This window comes from Aspergillus foveolatus, assembly GCF_047715535.1.
Source record: "Aspergillus foveolatus strain CBS 279.81 unplaced genomic scaffold BDW70scaffold_37, whole genome shotgun sequence".
NCBI classification, from domain to species: domain Eukaryota; kingdom Fungi; phylum Ascomycota; class Eurotiomycetes; order Eurotiales; family Aspergillaceae; genus Aspergillus; species Aspergillus foveolatus.
The window spans coordinates 128371-143649 of NW_027396101.1; the positions used below are offsets into that span (position 1 = coordinate 128371).

The window sequence follows — 15279 nt, forward strand, 5'->3', positions numbered from 1 at the left end:
AGAAAAAGGGGCGATATACTCTGGCTTAGCTAGAGCTCTGCTGGCCCCAGTGACCACCGTTGAGTGCCTCAGGAGGAATACGCTGCTGCTTGATGAACAGGTCTATCAGAGGCTGCATTGGCTCCATTTCCTTGTCAGAAACGAGCTTGTAATACTTCGCGACGGTAACGAAGTGTACGAAGCACATGTTGAGGATATCATGTTTGTTGATGTGCCAGAACGGGTTCAACCAGTGAGCATGGTACAGATGCGCATAGCAGCGAAACATTTGCTTCATAATGCCTTGGCAGTCCTTGTAAAAAGTACGCGGGAAGCCACTCGACTTGCCGATCCAGTCTTCACCACCAGCATTGGCGGCGGCATCCGCGGCGGAAGCACCCGTAGCTTCACTCAGAGCAAAAGTATCGGGAACACCAGTGACCTTCTCCGTAGGGAACATCACGGGATCGTGGATCTTGCTGACAATCCATTTCTCAACGCGATTGATAAATTTAGGAGCTGAGATTTTGGCGGCCTGCGAGTCCACAAGCCAAGTGTAGGTCAAACTAAATGTCGGTCAGTTAACCGAGAGACGATGACTGAGTGGTTCCCTGAAACATACCGACCCGCGGACATGGTGGGGCAGCTGGTCTCGTTGCAAATAGGGAGGCCGGTATGACTATTCACTTCTTGGATGACCTTAAGCATAGCTTGTAGTAGACGATTCTGTTCGACGACTGTATGAGAAGCGAGATATTAGCCCAAGGCTCGCAATGGGGTTGCGATATGCTCACTCTGGTGGGCCAGCCATTCTCCCAGTTCCACATTTTTTGGGCAAGCGCACAAGGTCAAAAAGTTACCCTTGACATTGAGCGGAGCGTACTTCTCCTGAAAGAAGTATTTAGGAGCGTCGGGGTCATAGACGGTGGTGGTCTCAATAGCGGAGTGGTTTGACGCGAAGGACTGCGCATTTGGAACGTGGCCGTGAGGGCTCTGAGGGGCAGGCGACTGGCCAGGGCTTCCGTTGTTCATCTTGTTTGCGTTGTTATTGTTCTTGTTATTTCCGCCTCTGCCAAAACCTTGGCGGCTATAAAAAAAGTGTGAGATCAGTATCGGTGGTTTCAACTTTCAGGTTGACCGGAGCGGGATACGGGTGATATGGGGGACAAAAGCAAAGGGGAAAGGGGGAAACATGGGGCGAGAAGCAAGCGAAGACAATGAAGGCCGAAGGTGGCACGATCAAGCAGATTGTGCGGCATCCTGAGGCTGTAATAAGGGGCACTATGTAATAGGCCTTTAGGGGGTAAAGAAAGCGGCAATAGAATATGCTTCACTCGCATTTTGGGCTTGCATTGAAAGGGAGGGGGAATGTGAGGATGACAATTGCGTTAAACCGGTGGCAAAGGGCACTTACACACTCTGAAAGAAAGTTGCCATGTTTGAAGCTGGTCCTAAGATGATAGTGAGGAGCTCAAGAGACCTGTCCAAAAGAAAAAGAGGAGGAAGTTGACTGAAGATGGAGATAGTAGCGGCTCTTGGGTTCAAGTTGGGGTTTGGCTGTCCTGGGCCTTGTTCCAAACTTCCAATCATCGTTGGGTCTGGCCCTGGGGAGCTGCCGCCGCTAAGCTTCTCTAGGCCCGGGATGGATTATCTTGTGTTCCTGCAGTTGACGCCTCAGGCTCTAAGATGGCCCGAGCGCCCAAATTCACCTGTGTCTCCGAGCCGAGTGTTGCTGCACCGGACTCCAGAACTTGCAGAACGCAGCAATTGCAGCGAGCTGAAACATATAACGACATTCCTTTTCAAGATTCATTCACAAGATTCGTCAGATCGTTTGAATTGACCCTCAGAGCTGGTTCTTTTACGACATGTCTTCGTCCGATGAGGAAGACGTGGTTCGGCGCCCTGCTCGGAGCGGCGCCGGTCAAGCCTTGGGCAGCGTCGAAAGCGCACCTGGGAGCCCCGTGCTTGCTGTCGATTCCGGGAATATGAGTGGCGCTGACGATGACGACGCAGACCTATTCGGTTCAGATGGTTCCGAAGGAGGATTTGACCAAGATACTGAGTATGCAGTGATGTGATTGAAACATGGAAGGTTGCGCTAATACGTCTATAGCCAACCTAAACGAACACTGGACGATCGCGAGCTTGACTCGGCTGACGATGAGGATCGCTATGACCGGGTCGGTGATCGCATGGACTATGAGGATGGGGTAGAAGGAGACTTTCAGGAAACAGTGAATATCATGGACTTGAGCTTGGCCCGGGCTCCAGAGCCCAAATCCTCCAACGGTGAGGTCCGTACTCGCGCTTCTTGGCTTTCGATATTCCGTACTCAACTCGTCTTTCGCAGGTGTACACGATGCCGGTTCCGAACTTTCTTTCATTAGAAACAGAGGAGTTCAACCCAGAGACATACGTTGCGCCGCCATACTCTACTGCAGCGACATCTCTCTGCTGGCGTTATGACCCAAACGATGAGAACGTTGTCCAATCCAACGCACGTATTATTCGCTGGGAGGATGGATCTTTAACGCTTCAACTTGCATCGGCTCCCAAAGAACAATATAAAATAGCCACGAAACCTCTTGTTCCTCTTGACAAGTCGGGAGACTACGACACGAAGTTGGATTCTCACGTATACTTGGGAGCAGCGTCCGAGACATCAGGCGTGTTCAGACTGACTTCTCACCTAACTCATGGGCTCACTGTATATCCCACGACTATGGAAACAGATGACGCGGTTCAGCGACTGCAGGAGTCCCTAGCTGCAGCTGCCCGCGGCGGCAAGAAGACGGTGGATGGATCAGCACCCGTCATAGAGGTGAAGGAAGACCCGGAGCTTGCCAAGCGGCAAGCAGAGCTCGCGGAACGCGAGAAGTTAAAAGCGGCACGTCGCCGTGAGCAGCTTGCAGATAGGGAGCTGGACCGTGGCCGCAGATATGGCATGTCTCACCGCACCGGTGGTGCTGGACTTACAGTGGGGGGGCTGGAAGATGATGACGGCCTCCTCACGACAAGACCTCGTGCAAAGAAGCCACGCCGCCCTAACCGTAGAGGCGAGATTTTCACTGATGATGAGGAAGACTATGACCGCCGTGGCCGGACACGGGAAGATGAATACGATGAAGACGACGGCTTCCTCGTCGGCAGCGACGAAGAGCCGGAGATCATGGATGACGACGGTGAAGAAGACGTTTTGGAAGATGATGACCTGGACGCAGAAGGGGAAGACGATCTCCCCCCTCCAAGGCCCAGGGAAAAGCGAGCTTCCCCTGACGCAAGACCTGCGGTAGGGTCTCCCCCGGCTAGGAAAAAGAACCGCTATGTTGTGGATGATGATGACGAGGAGTAATCAACATCTCGTCCGCCTCCTACGTATTTTTCTGACACTTTCATAATACCACTTTTTTGACGACGGTTGCCATTATAACTATCTGGGAGAAATAACGGCGGATTTGTGGTTAACGGTTCTGTTGGACAGCTGGAAACAGCAATAAAACATTGAAAGAGAAACTCTGTGTTGACATTGTAAGATTGTATACAATTACTTGCTTTCTCGAAACCAGAGAGCTGGGCTTAAATGGACCTTGCAAGTGTAATCTTGGTCATCAAGGTAGCATATATTCGTGATTAAGCGCTTTCTAAATTATTGACAAGAATGCACATATATCGCTTGGTAATTCCAATCAAGCGCCCACAACACCAACGCCTAGATTAAATTCATATGTAAGGTCGTATCAGGGCGAAATGCTACTGCCGGGACTCAATGATGGTACACTCTCAGGGTACTCATCCAATTGAAAGCCAAATTTCGCTATCACATTTCTCGCACTCTTTGCCACTCTAATGCAAAGCAGATCTTGCTCGTCGCGATTGAGGCAGTTCTGATCGGACGGGCTGTTCAGACGTTGATCCGGCGGCAAAGGGTGAGAATCAGGAGATTCATGCCATCGGCGCTGGCGCGCTTCCATCTCCTCGACCAAGTCAAGCACACTTGGCGCCTGTTGAGCGCAAGGAGTTTGAGCGTCTATATCCATCGGGCCGCGTATAACGCTGAAGCGCACCAACTGCCGGAGGTAGTCGTTCCAAGCAGCTCTCAGGTCCGGAGATCTGTTCAATTTCGCGGCATACGCCGGGGGAGCGACCTGATTTCCCAACTCACAAGCCTCTGCTCTAGAAACCCGTAGCCACGAGTCAGCAATGACATTGAGAAGAGTGCCTGTGAACATGACATTCTGTAAACCCGTGTCGAATCTATTTGGACATGACTGGCAGCGAATAACGGACTGAGCGGTCCTGGCGGAGATGTATAGAGAGCAGATGGTGTGTTGGGAAATAGGGAAGGGTTTGAGGGATGAAAGATGGCTAAGACAAAGGTAAAGATATGAAAGACAGGAGCATTCTTGATCAGGTGATGAATCTGTTGACGGCATTATAGGGGGGGTAAGCCCTGGCGGCATTATGAAAGGTTTAGGTGCCGCTGCAGAGACGCTAGAGAAATCCGGCCAGGGAGTGGTTGTTGCTGGGATCGAACCCATGCTTTCATTAGGCGCTAGCTGCCATGTATGGCGGTGATCTTCATCAGTCGATAGTCGATAGGGAAAGCTATATGGTGATAGTTGAGTTGATGAAAGTATCTGCGGCTCCTCTGGCACATCCGCGATTGCTGCTCCGAAATCAGGCACATGGGCTATTTGGGAATTGGTCCAAGGGTCATTGTCGGGGATATTTAGTAGCGATATGTCGTCATTATCCTCTCGTAACCGTTTCTTTGGTGGTCTTCCCATTTGCTTCTGCATTGAGTAATGGCAACTGAGGGACTGCTTGATGCAACGGCTGCATCCTGAGATTTCACCGGAGCATTTAAGTTTCCGTTTCCCTACAAGCATGAGAGTTAGCCGTCTTTAAGAATAAAATATGCCATCGTAAGGATAAACCCACTGCACTCATCGCACGCCGCATGTCGTTTTACAGGCTGCGAAGCGGCGGTAGTAGTATCTTGGAGCATTGAGCCGCCCGTGGAGGTGGGGTGCGACTGTCCCCACTCGTAAGCTTCGTACTGCATATCGCCTCAAATTATGTTTGCATTCAGGCAGTACTACATAGATAGGGAGGCGGCAGAATAGATATATTTTCATAAGAAGAGGCAAGAGAGAGAAAGCGATGTGTCAGCCAAGTTGAACATGCCCAAAGAAAATCCAAAACAGGGAGGCGGTATCAAACTGTTATCACGTGGGCGGTCGGCCTCCTGCCGACATATCAGGAAAAAAAATCTCAGAAAATGGAGCTGATGAGTCCAGGCCAAACTTGTGGTTGCGAACACCGAGTTTGAACGTTTAGTTGCCTCTGATGGCCGCTTCAAAAGCTTCGAAGAAAAGAAAGGCGGTGACTCGTGACGTGGAGGAGGAAGCAGGAGTCTTTTCTGGTGATGAGCTGAATTCCAAGGACTTGGACGGCGCTCTTTCGGACAATGCGCACGACCTTTCCAGTGACGAGGACGCTAGTGATTCCGAGATTGAGCTTATCGATGATTACTCCAGCAGTGAAGAGGAGGACGAGGAGGAGCTTGATAGTGACGAAATCCCATCAGAGGGAGAAGACGAAGGTGTGGTAAAGAAAAAGTCAACTGCGGCGCTTGACCTAGATGGGCTTGAAGATAAAGAAGAATCGTCTGAGGAGGAGGAGCAATTGAATTATCGCATTGAGAAGGATGCGAATGGAAATGACCGCTACGTCTACGATGAGATCAACCCAGACGACAATTCCGACTACTCGGATGTTGACGAAAATGCAAACACAATTGGCAACATTCCGTTGTCGTTCTACGATCAATACCCCCATATTGGCTATGACATTAATGGCAAGAAGATCCTCCGCCCTGCTAAGGGAGAGGCCCTTGATGCGCTGCTCGACAGTATTGAAATTCCCAAAGGCTGGACCGGTCTCACTGATCCCTCGACCGGAAAACCGTTGGAACTGAGCCAAGACGAACTGGAATTGCTGCGCAAAGTGCAGATGAATGAAATTCCAGATGAAGAATACAACCCATACGAACCTCTGACAGAATGGTTTACGACTGAGAAAGAAATTATGCCTCTTAGTGCTGCTCCTGAACCGAAGCGTCGATTTGTACCGTCAAAGCATGAAGCCAAACGCGTCATGAAAATTGTGAAGGCAATCAGAGAGGGCCGCATCTTACCATTCAAGCCCCCAACACAAGAAGATGAAGAAGAAGACAAGGACGTCATAAAGTATGACCTTTGGGCTGATGAGGCTGAGCGACCTGACCATCCTATGCATGTCCCGGCTCCCAAGCTTCCCCCACCAGGATATGAGGAGAGCTACCACCCACCGCCCGAATATTTGCCCGACAAGAAGGAACGAAAAGCATGGGAGGATGCAGACCCCGAAGACAGAGAGCGGGAGTTCCTTCCTCAGGACTTTGGTTCCCTTCGCAGGGTTCCCGGCTACGAGAACTTTGTCAAAGAAAAGTTTGAGAGATGTTTGGATCTTTACTTGGCACCTCGGGTTCGGAAGAGCAAGCTGAATATTGATCCCGAGAGTCTGCTCCCCAAACTTCCTAGCCCAGAGGAGTTGAAGCCATTCCCGACAGCATGCGCAGCCGTCTTCAGAGGGCACAAAGGCCGTGTGCGCAGCCTGGCTGTTGACCCTACTGGTATTTGGCTTGCTACTGGTGGAGATGATGGTACTGTCAGGGTTTGGGAGCTAATTACTGGCCGTCAGTTATGGAGTGTCAAACTGGGTGAAGATGAGCCGGTGAACGTCGTCCGCTGGCGTCCGGGCAAGGATGCTGTTATCCTTGCTGTTGCTGCAGGCGACGACATATTCCTCGCAGTACCGCCTATTGCTGATCCCGAGACAGAGAAAGCCAGTCTTGACCTACTGGACGCTGGCTGGGGTTATGCCGCCTCGAAGCCCGCCCCAAAGCCCGCAGACGAGGAGAAGAAGAGCACACCTCCTCAGTGGATACGGCCTTCAGCAGCCCTCGCAGACTCCGGTGTATGTGTGGTTATCCCTCTTCGTTACATTGCCAAATCAATTTCATGGCACCGCCGCGGAGATTATTTCGTCACAGTCTGTTCCGGCGCCTCGACGCCCGCCTCGGTTGCTATCGCGATTCATACCGTCTCCAAGCACCTTACCCAGTATCCCTTCCGTCGACGTATTAAGGGTGGTGGCCCCCCACAAACAGCCCATTTCCACCCGTCTAAGCCAATCCTCTTCGTCGCCAACCAGCGTACAATCCGCGCCTACGATCTTTCCCGCCAACTCCTCGTCAAGATCGTCCAGCCCGGTGCCCGCTGGATCTCCTCATTCGACATTCACCCGACATCATCCACCGCCGCGGGAGGTGACAACCTCATTGTCGGTTCTTACGACCGCCGCCTGCTCTGGCACGATCTCGAGCTCTCTCAACGTCCCTACAAAACCCTCCGCTACCACCGCAAGGCCATCCGTGCCGTCAAATTTCACCCCAGTGGCCGCTATCCTCTCTTTGCTGATGCTAGTGATGACGGTTCTCTCCAAATATTTCACGGCAATGTCACCGGTGATATGCTTAGCAATGCTACCATTGTTCCGCTGAAGGTGCTGAAAGGTCACAAGATCACGGGTGAATTAGGTGTCCTGGATATCGACTGGCACCCACGGGAAGCATGGTGTGTCAGTGCAGGTGCGGATGGAACGTGTCGGTTGTGGATGTAATCAGTCGACCTGCTGCATGCTTACTATCAGGGCTTCCGTGTGCCTTGCTGCAGAGAGGCGTTCAGGTGTATATAATTATTTTCTTGATATCCAGTGCATACATAAAAGTAAACGTTTCTCGGATTTTAGACGATTATTAGAACGCTGTAGTTTGGAATATTCGTTTTAAGGTATCGCTAATGTACCATGTTGTGTGTTATCTAAGTCTTTACACCAGGAATCAAGCTCTATTATCGTGCCGATGAGAAAATCACCTAGACGACCCCGCCACTCCACTCCCTCCTCAACTTCTCATACTTCTTCATATCCGTCACACTAGGCCGAATGAATGACTTGGCAGCAACAAAGTCACCAAATTTGATGGTATCCCGACGCTTGATAGCATTGTATCCAGCGCGCCGCAACAGACTGGTAAGATCTGCACCACTGAACCCTTCGCACTCCTCCGCCAGACGCCGCAGATCTTCATTGAACTCAATTGGCAGCCTGCGCACGAGAGTCTGCAGAATTTCAACGCGCTCCAGGGGTGATGGTAAGTTTACGAAGAGAAGAGTCTCCAGACGGCCGGGTCGGAGCATGGCGGGGTCAATGATATCCGGCCGGTTTGTGGCGGCGATGACATAGATGCCTTGGCGGCTGCTACCTAGGCCATCTAGTTCAGTGAGGAGGGTGTTGACAACGCGAGCAGATGCCTCAGAAAGGGTATCATCGCGGCGTGGAACCAAGGCATCAAGCTCATCAAAGAAAATGACACATGGTACGGAGGAACGAGCCCGAACAAAGACCTGGCGAACGGCGCGCTCAGATTCACCAACATACTTGTTGAGAAGTTCAGGTCCTTTGACACTGATGAAGTTCGCTCGGGATTCATTGGCCACGGCCTTTGCGAGGAGCGTCTTACCGCAACCTGGGGGCCCCCAGAGCAAGACACCAGTTGGAGCTGTGATGCCGACGCTAGCATAGAGTTCAGGATGCTTGATCGGGTCCACAATTGCGGTTGCGAGTTCATCGCGGATACCGCTTAGGGCACCGATATCCGCCCAAGTTGTGTCGGGAATGGTGGCAAAGCCCTCCCGTTTTGAAGATGGCTGGATCTTGGGAAGAGCAGTGAAGAAATCGTCGTTTGATACAAGGACGACCTCTGCTTCATTCCCGATGGGAGTCTCCTTGGCGTGAGTGATAAGCCGGCGAAGCTCCTTGACACTGGGGCTAAGATCGTCTTGGCCCTCGATGTCCATCTCTTCACCGCTGTTAGTTTTTAGTAGATCAAGGTATCTTTTAATTGCCGCGGAGCCCGCAGTAGAAACCAGGTCGTTCAGATCGGCGCCAACGAACCCGGGCGTTCTCTTTGCTAGGGTCTTGAAGTCTAAGTCGTCCACGAGGCGCATCTTGCGTGTTAGTGCACGAAGTATCTGCTCACGAACCGGCTCGGAAGGCACAGTCATGTTGATTTCCTTATCGAACCTGCCTCCTCGACGCAATGCCGCGTCTAGGCTATCGGGCCGATTTGTAGCTGCCAGGACGATGACTGGCTTTCCGTCCGTCTTTTCTAGGGCCAGGTCGTCCATACATGTGAGAAGCTGAGCGACAATTCTTTTCTCCATTTCTCTTTGTGAGTTTTCTCGTTTTGGCGTAATGGCATCGATCTCATCGATGAAAATCAAGCATGGAGCTAATCGTTTGGCCTCTTCAAAGTGCTCTCGAAGGGCCTTCTCGGATTCACCTGACATCCCTGAAACGATTGACGGAGCGGATATGGATATGAAAGGCACCCCGAGCTCTGCAGCGAAGGCATTGGCAATCATGGTTTTCCCGCATCCTGGCGGACCATGCAACAACACACCGCGGGGAGGTTGCACATTCGATGCTAAATAAACTTGTGGGCGGGTCATTGGGAGAATGACAAGATCTCCGAGTTGTTGAACGACATCGTCCAAACCACCCAAATCCGCCAGACTGACGTGGGTCGGCGGAGATCTGTCGACGGCGTTCTCAGCCTTGCGGCGCTTTGAAGAATGAGACTCGCCTCCATGGTGTCGCTTCTTGGTGGTAGTTGGCGCAGGGGTACCGTTTTCTGCATTGCTTTCTGACTTGGGTGCTTTTGAGGTAGTATTCCAAGCACCTACTAGGCTCTTATTCATGCTATTTGATTCCTGAAACTGTGAGTCGGAGCAAAAGAGACATATTCTCCTGGGGACCTCCATACTTGTACGGGCTGTTCCTCCAACCCTCCAAAATCACCATCTATCGAATCATTCTCATCGTCTCCTAATACGTCGGTTTTGATGACTTCCACCACTCGTTCAATGCTATCTTCGAGTATCCGCTTTGGTTTCCGGTTCAGGCTCGAATTGGAACGCTTTATAGAATCGTAAATCGCGGTTACCGATAAGCGGAACTGAGCATTTTCTGCTTGATCATCAACAATTTTGCGAACGACTTGGTAGACCTGCAGGATGAGAAGGCATTAGACGGTTTATTGCTGTCCAAAAGCTATCTGACATTGTAGCACCTCTTTATCAAGGCCCTGCCTTAAAGTTGGTCTGCCTCCGCGACGCATCTCCTGCAAGATAAGCTGCTTATTGACTGAAGCTGTTTGAATGACCACCTACTTTTTAGGATTTTCGATAATTTTGAGGCGGATAAATGATTGACCGGCGAACCGACACCAACCAAACGTCATCCATCCGCCGTTATCTTATCGGCTTGGCTGGGCTTGGTCATCGTGCTTGAGGTAGCGCTAGAAGACAAGTCTCAAGGCGACAACATGCGGTGATAATGGGGAATACGAACAGCTCTCACAAGATATCATCTCAAGATAGGTGATTTTTTTGACCCCCTTGCTTTGATTCATTTACCGCAAGACCACGATGTGTCATTATACATGCTTGACCTCTTCCCCGCTCGGCCTGCCCGCGTTGCGAGTTCAAAGTAGCTAACTTCCTCCATTGCATAGAGCGATTCTTGATATGAAAAACCAACGTGATAAACTTCAGAAGTATCAAAAGCGCATCACTGTTCTCACAGGTCGTGAGACCGCGATCGCGAAGGAATGTCTCGCCCGGAATGATCGCAAGCGAGCCCTCCTTGCCTTGCGTCGCAAGAAGTACCAAGAGTCTCTTCTAGCGAAGACCGATGCACAGCTAGCGCAACTAGAACAACTCACTAGTCAAGTTGAATTTGCTCTTGTACAGAAGGATGTTCTCTATGGATTGCAACAAGGAACACAGGTACTTCAAATGATAAATAAGGAGATGGGGGGCATTGAAGGAGTAGAGAAGTTAATGGGGGAGACGGAAGAAGCTAGGGCTTATCAGGAGGTAAGGCGCATATGCGGCATATGTTTCGGAATACTAAGTCAACTGTGTCTGTAGGAAATCAGTCAGATGCTCGCCGGGAGCCTGTCTAATCAGGACGAGGATGAAGTTGAAGATGAACTGGAGGCCCTACAACGCGAAGTACAAGGGCCGGTTAGTCTCCCTAATGTCCCAACAGCGCCGCGAGAAGTGGAAACCCCAGAAAAGGAGCTGAAGAAGCAGAAGGCGAGGGCAAAAGTCAGGGCCAGAGAACAAGCTGCGATTCCTGCTTCCTGAATCTTGAACTATTTTACATATGTGGAGGACGAAGGCTCCACCAAGTCGAGCCCTAATCAAGTTCTATTTTTTGGCAGTACAAGCATCACTGGAGTTATGACTTCATTTTGTTGTTGGGCTCATCATTAGAGCTTTCGATCTTCTCGATGGTACGGCCCTGGCCTTAGACAATCCATGCTCATACGTTGCAATAATAGAAATGTCTAGCCTAGGGAAAAGCTGAATTTATATGTTACCCAGTCATAGAATAAAAGGTCAGGCTCTAGAATAAATACGCGACCAGAATCAACAGAAATAACTAGAATCATAACTGCCCTGAGAGTCTGGAAGATAGAGTAGTGATCTGAAGACTGTTTACATAGAGACTATTGTTACTCGAGGAGCTTCACGATGCTCCAATGATGACATTCCTCACAAGAAGAAATTTCTAGCAAAACGACCACAGTTTTACGCTTGAGGTTTTCTAGTATTGTTTATCAAACCAGCATCTAGTCCTCAAAGATATCAGATCTTATACCCCATAAATTCGCATATCACTACCATGCCCCATCACCACCACTCCCACAATAACGGCCACGGCCACTGCCATGGCGACGGCGACGACGGCCACGATCACTCGAATGACATCACACCAGCGCTCCAATCACTCCTCTACTCTCAAATTCAATTCGATTCAATTACAACGTTGAACGGTATGCTGATGCCTGAAGCAATCCTGTAATTGATCCTAATTGGAATATGATGCAGAAGCTACTCCCCAGTCGGGAGCTGCGATTGTGAGAAAGACATGGGCTGAACGGCAGAATGACACTCCGGAGCTGGAAAGCGATGCGGATGAGCAGTTATTGATGTATATTCCGTATGTTTTACCTATGTTTTAAACACAAAATCATTCTCTGTTGTGGTTTGTGATCAGATTGTTGCTCTACCCCGCGGCGCCCGTCCTTCAATCAATATCATCAATATTGGTGACGAATTTCAGCAGCCATGCCACGCTAAAAGAAAAAAAGGACTCTAACGTTTTTTTTAATCTATAGATTCACTGGCCAAGTCAACGTTCATTCTATCCTTATCTACACTGCACCCACACCATCCGCCCCGAGGACCCTGAAACTTTTCAAAAATCGTGATGACCTCGACTTCTCAACCGCGTCGGAGCTCAAGCCTACTCAAACGATTGAAGTGCCGCAGCCGATCCCTGGAACTGATGTTTTCGAGCTGCCTTTGAACCGTGCACATTGGAACGCTACTACTTCGGTCGCTTTATTTTTCGAAGACAACTGGAGCGGTGGCGAGGAAGAAGTGACAAAAGTCGGGTACATTGGGCTCAAGGGCCAATTCATGGCCCTAAATAGAGAGCCCGTCAGCTTTCTGTACGAAGCAGCGGCTAATCCCAATGATCACGTCGCGATTCCCGGTGTGAACGGTGTCGGCGGACGAATCATGCCTGGACAGTGAGACTGATTTCTTCGGGGCGTATTGAAGTCATGTTTTTATGAACTGCATTTCACATACGCAAGGCAGTGATAGTGCTTTCTAAATGCATTAAGGGGCCGGACTCAGTTGTCCACAATTCATGTTCAGTTATTAAATGCATCGAGTCACTGCACACTATAGTAGTTCGGAGCATACTCGAGAAGATAGCTCTTCTCGATCTTGGTGATGTCCCGAATGAAAGTTTTTTCGCCAGTTTGCATTATCTCGTGGAAAATAACCCAGTCCGCTTTTCGGTTCTACAGGCAGCCGGTTAGTTAAAGAGATTTCGAACAGGAAAAGAAGCACTCACAAACATAAGGGAGCTCGGGTGAGCATGGAGAGTCATGCCTCCACTAGCTGTCTTGAAGGTGCCATCCGGTTGCATTCTCGCTGCATGAGCGAAATAACCCGTCGTGAGGCATCGCTGTATCTTCTCGGCGGGCCTCGAGGAATCGACCTTATTATAATGGGACGAAAAAGTCTCATCAACCTGAATACCAAAGCGTTCGAGGTATCTTTTTAGTTGTGCCCTGACACTGACGGCTCGCAGCAGGGACCGATAGTTCAAGAGGTTATCCCTGCACCATTTGGATTCCTTCTTTCCCTTGGTGACAAAAGCCTGATAGACATTAAGATAGGTGAGATGGTCACCTTCTTCAACTGCGAACTTTCTGCGGCTGCTCTCAGACGACTTTTTATCTCCGTTATGTTGGACCCACACTGCCCCTTGGAGGCTGACCATAGCGGCAATAGTAAGGATTTCGCTCAAACAACCAAAAGATTGCGCAGAAAGGAGGACTTTCGCCATCATGGGGTCAACAGCAAGTTCTGCCATCCGCATACCCAAGGGCTTCGTTAGTTTTGCGTAATCATCAATGGCGCCTAACGAGTATAAGAGCTCAAATGCGCGTATCACAAGATCTGCAGGCGGCGAAGTGAGAAAGTCGAACCGGACGATATTGTCTATGCCCAGAGCTTTCAGCTGCATTATCACAGGGGCGAGGTTGGATCGTTGTATCTCCGGTATAGTGGCATCGGGTAACTGCTCATATGCATGCTGTGTATATAGACGGAAGCATTTCCCCGACTTTGTTCTTCCAGCTCGGCCAGCGCGCTGAACAGCCGCAGCCTTCGAGATTGGTACTGCTGTAAGAGTTTCAGTTCCTGTGCTTGGATCGTACGCTTTGAGCTTCGCGAACCCGCAGTCAATAACGTAGACGATCCCGTTTATAGTAACGGAAGCTTCGGCAATATTCGTCGACACGACCACTTTCCGCGTATTCTCCGGCGCGGGTTCGAAAACATACATTTGCTGGTCCGTCGTGAGGCCGGCATAGAGTGGGAGGGGTAACAGAGACTGAGATTTCGGGTGGAGGGTTGCTGCACGTTCAGAGATCAACTGAATCGCAGTCTCGATTTCTTCTCTGCCCGTCAAAAAGATCAAGATATCGCCCTCACCTTCCTGCAAGTGTATATCAAACACTGTTTTCACGCTTCGTTCCACATAATTTTCTGCCGCCGACTCGAGGAACAGAGTATCGACTGGATACATTCGACCTTCAATGCTTATGATTCTTCCGGTGTTCCCTCCAATTTCACCATTTGGATCCTGCTGAAAGTCGTCTCCGGCAAAATAGCGTAGAAAATGTTCTGCCTGAAGTGTCGCGCTACTAACAATAATGCGAAGCTCAGGACGTCTCTTAATTATTTTCTTGAGAATGCCCAAAAGTATATCAGTGCTCAGTGACCTCTCATGTGCCTCATCAACCATGATCACAGAGTAGCGCGACAAAAGAGGGTCTACAAGAGCCTCTCTGAGTAACATTCCGTCTGTCAAGAACTTAATCCTTGTCATAGCAGACGTCCGGTCCTCGAAACGAATCGAGTAGCCTACGTCCTCGCCTAATTTGCAACGCATTTCTTCTGCCACACGTGCTGCTACTGTGGTAGCAGCTACTCGACGAGGCTATTACACCCGTGGTCAATCAAAAAGGATAAGAACAAAAGGAAAGGAAGCGGCCTTACCTGTGTCACCGCGACGGCTTTTCCCTCTGTGCACCATCCTGCCTGGTCAAGGTATTGTGGCAGCTGCGTTGTCTTCCCGCTGCCAGTCTGGCCAACGACAATGGTGACTGGATAAGTCTCCACGAGATACAATATGCTCTGTTTATGCCTTGCAATAGGTAGCAGGGAAGCTGGTTTGTATAGGGACGGTATAAAGCTTGTCCCAACATCTAACTCCGAAGCCATGTTTTCACCTCGCTCCCGAACGGTAGATGGATGCTTCAACGGTAATGAACAGAGTCTATAGAACGATTCAAAGAGTTCATTTTGAATCTACATCAGAAATCTTCGCGCTAGTCAGTTTCTGTCGTGATTGCAGCACTGAAGTGAGGAAGAGCCTCGGTGGATGATTCGTTAGAGGATAATCTGTTAAAGCAGCCACGCAGACTAACCTGGTTGAGGTGCTTTAGTACCTGTTTAATATCACGTGTCAGCACGT

At 50.0% G+C, this 15279-nt stretch overlaps 8 protein-coding genes across 8 annotated transcripts; 4 read left to right on the plus strand and 4 right to left on the minus strand.

Annotated features, from left to right (window-relative positions):
- Nucleotides 1-10: 10 nt before the first annotated feature.
- Nucleotides 11-1517, minus strand: BDW70DRAFT_79030 (Mob1/phocein family protein). The gene is made up of 4 exons (XM_073744862.1): nucleotides 1394-1517; nucleotides 774-1066; nucleotides 602-716; nucleotides 11-545 (listed from the first exon to the last, which is right to left on the minus strand). Exons 1-4 carry the CDS (start codon nucleotides 1414-1416, stop codon nucleotides 26-28), a joined length of 951 nt encoding a protein of 316 aa, XP_073594405.1. The 5' UTR covers nucleotides 1417-1517; the 3' UTR covers nucleotides 11-25.
- A 221-nt stretch (nucleotides 1518-1738) lies between these two features.
- Nucleotides 1739-3495, plus strand: BDW70DRAFT_139569 (Paf1-complex subunit LEO1). Its single transcript, XM_073737411.1, has 3 exons — nucleotides 1739-2044; nucleotides 2096-2276; nucleotides 2333-3495. The coding sequence occupies exons 1-3, from the start codon at nucleotides 1848-1850 to the stop codon at nucleotides 3332-3334; spliced, it is 1380 nt and encodes a 459-aa protein (XP_073594406.1). The 5' UTR covers nucleotides 1739-1847; the 3' UTR covers nucleotides 3335-3495.
- Nucleotides 3496-3578: 83 nt separating this feature from the next.
- BDW70DRAFT_139571 (Zn(II)2Cys6 transcription factor rglT) lies at nucleotides 3579-5133 on the minus strand. The gene is made up of 2 exons (XM_073737412.1): nucleotides 4924-5133; nucleotides 3579-4861 (listed from the first exon to the last, which is right to left on the minus strand). The coding sequence occupies exons 1-2, from the start codon at nucleotides 5045-5047 to the stop codon at nucleotides 3720-3722; spliced, it is 1266 nt and encodes a 421-aa protein (XP_073594407.1). The 5' UTR covers nucleotides 5048-5133; the 3' UTR covers nucleotides 3579-3719.
- A 162-nt stretch (nucleotides 5134-5295) lies between these two features.
- On the plus strand, nucleotides 5296-7770 carry erb1 (ribosome biogenesis protein ERB1). Its single transcript, XM_073737413.1, has one exon. The coding sequence runs from the start codon at nucleotides 5332-5334 to the stop codon at nucleotides 7705-7707; it is 2376 nt and encodes a 791-aa protein (XP_073594408.1). The 5' UTR covers nucleotides 5296-5331; the 3' UTR covers nucleotides 7708-7770.
- A 151-nt stretch (nucleotides 7771-7921) lies between these two features.
- On the minus strand, nucleotides 7922-10294 carry BDW70DRAFT_139574 (putative AAA family ATPase/60S ribosome export protein Rix7). The gene is made up of 3 exons (XM_073737414.1): nucleotides 10220-10294; nucleotides 9914-10156; nucleotides 7922-9860 (listed from the first exon to the last, which is right to left on the minus strand). The coding sequence occupies exons 1-3, from the start codon at nucleotides 10265-10267 to the stop codon at nucleotides 7962-7964; spliced, it is 2190 nt and encodes a 729-aa protein (XP_073594409.1). The 5' UTR covers nucleotides 10268-10294; the 3' UTR covers nucleotides 7922-7961.
- A 172-nt stretch (nucleotides 10295-10466) lies between these two features.
- BDW70DRAFT_139575 (ESCRT-III subunit protein VPS20) lies at nucleotides 10467-11544 on the plus strand. Its single transcript, XM_073737415.1, has 3 exons — nucleotides 10467-10529; nucleotides 10664-11027; nucleotides 11082-11544. The coding sequence occupies exons 1-3, from the start codon at nucleotides 10486-10488 to the stop codon at nucleotides 11298-11300; spliced, it is 627 nt and encodes a 208-aa protein (XP_073594410.1). The 5' UTR covers nucleotides 10467-10485; the 3' UTR covers nucleotides 11301-11544.
- A 185-nt stretch (nucleotides 11545-11729) lies between these two features.
- Nucleotides 11730-13104, plus strand: BDW70DRAFT_139577 (PITH domain-containing protein). Its single transcript, XM_073737416.1, has 3 exons — nucleotides 11730-11992; nucleotides 12048-12159; nucleotides 12338-13104. Exons 1-3 carry the CDS (start codon nucleotides 11842-11844, stop codon nucleotides 12756-12758), a joined length of 684 nt encoding a protein of 227 aa, XP_073594411.1. The 5' UTR covers nucleotides 11730-11841; the 3' UTR covers nucleotides 12759-13104.
- Nucleotides 12830-15132, minus strand: BDW70DRAFT_79058 (putative ATP dependent RNA helicase). The gene is made up of 3 exons (XM_073744863.1): nucleotides 14802-15132; nucleotides 13087-14742; nucleotides 12830-13033 (listed from the first exon to the last, which is right to left on the minus strand). Exons 1-3 carry the CDS (start codon nucleotides 15024-15026, stop codon nucleotides 12902-12904), a joined length of 2013 nt encoding a protein of 670 aa, XP_073594412.1. The 5' UTR covers nucleotides 15027-15132; the 3' UTR covers nucleotides 12830-12901.
- Between the last annotated feature and the right edge of the window lie 147 nt (nucleotides 15133-15279).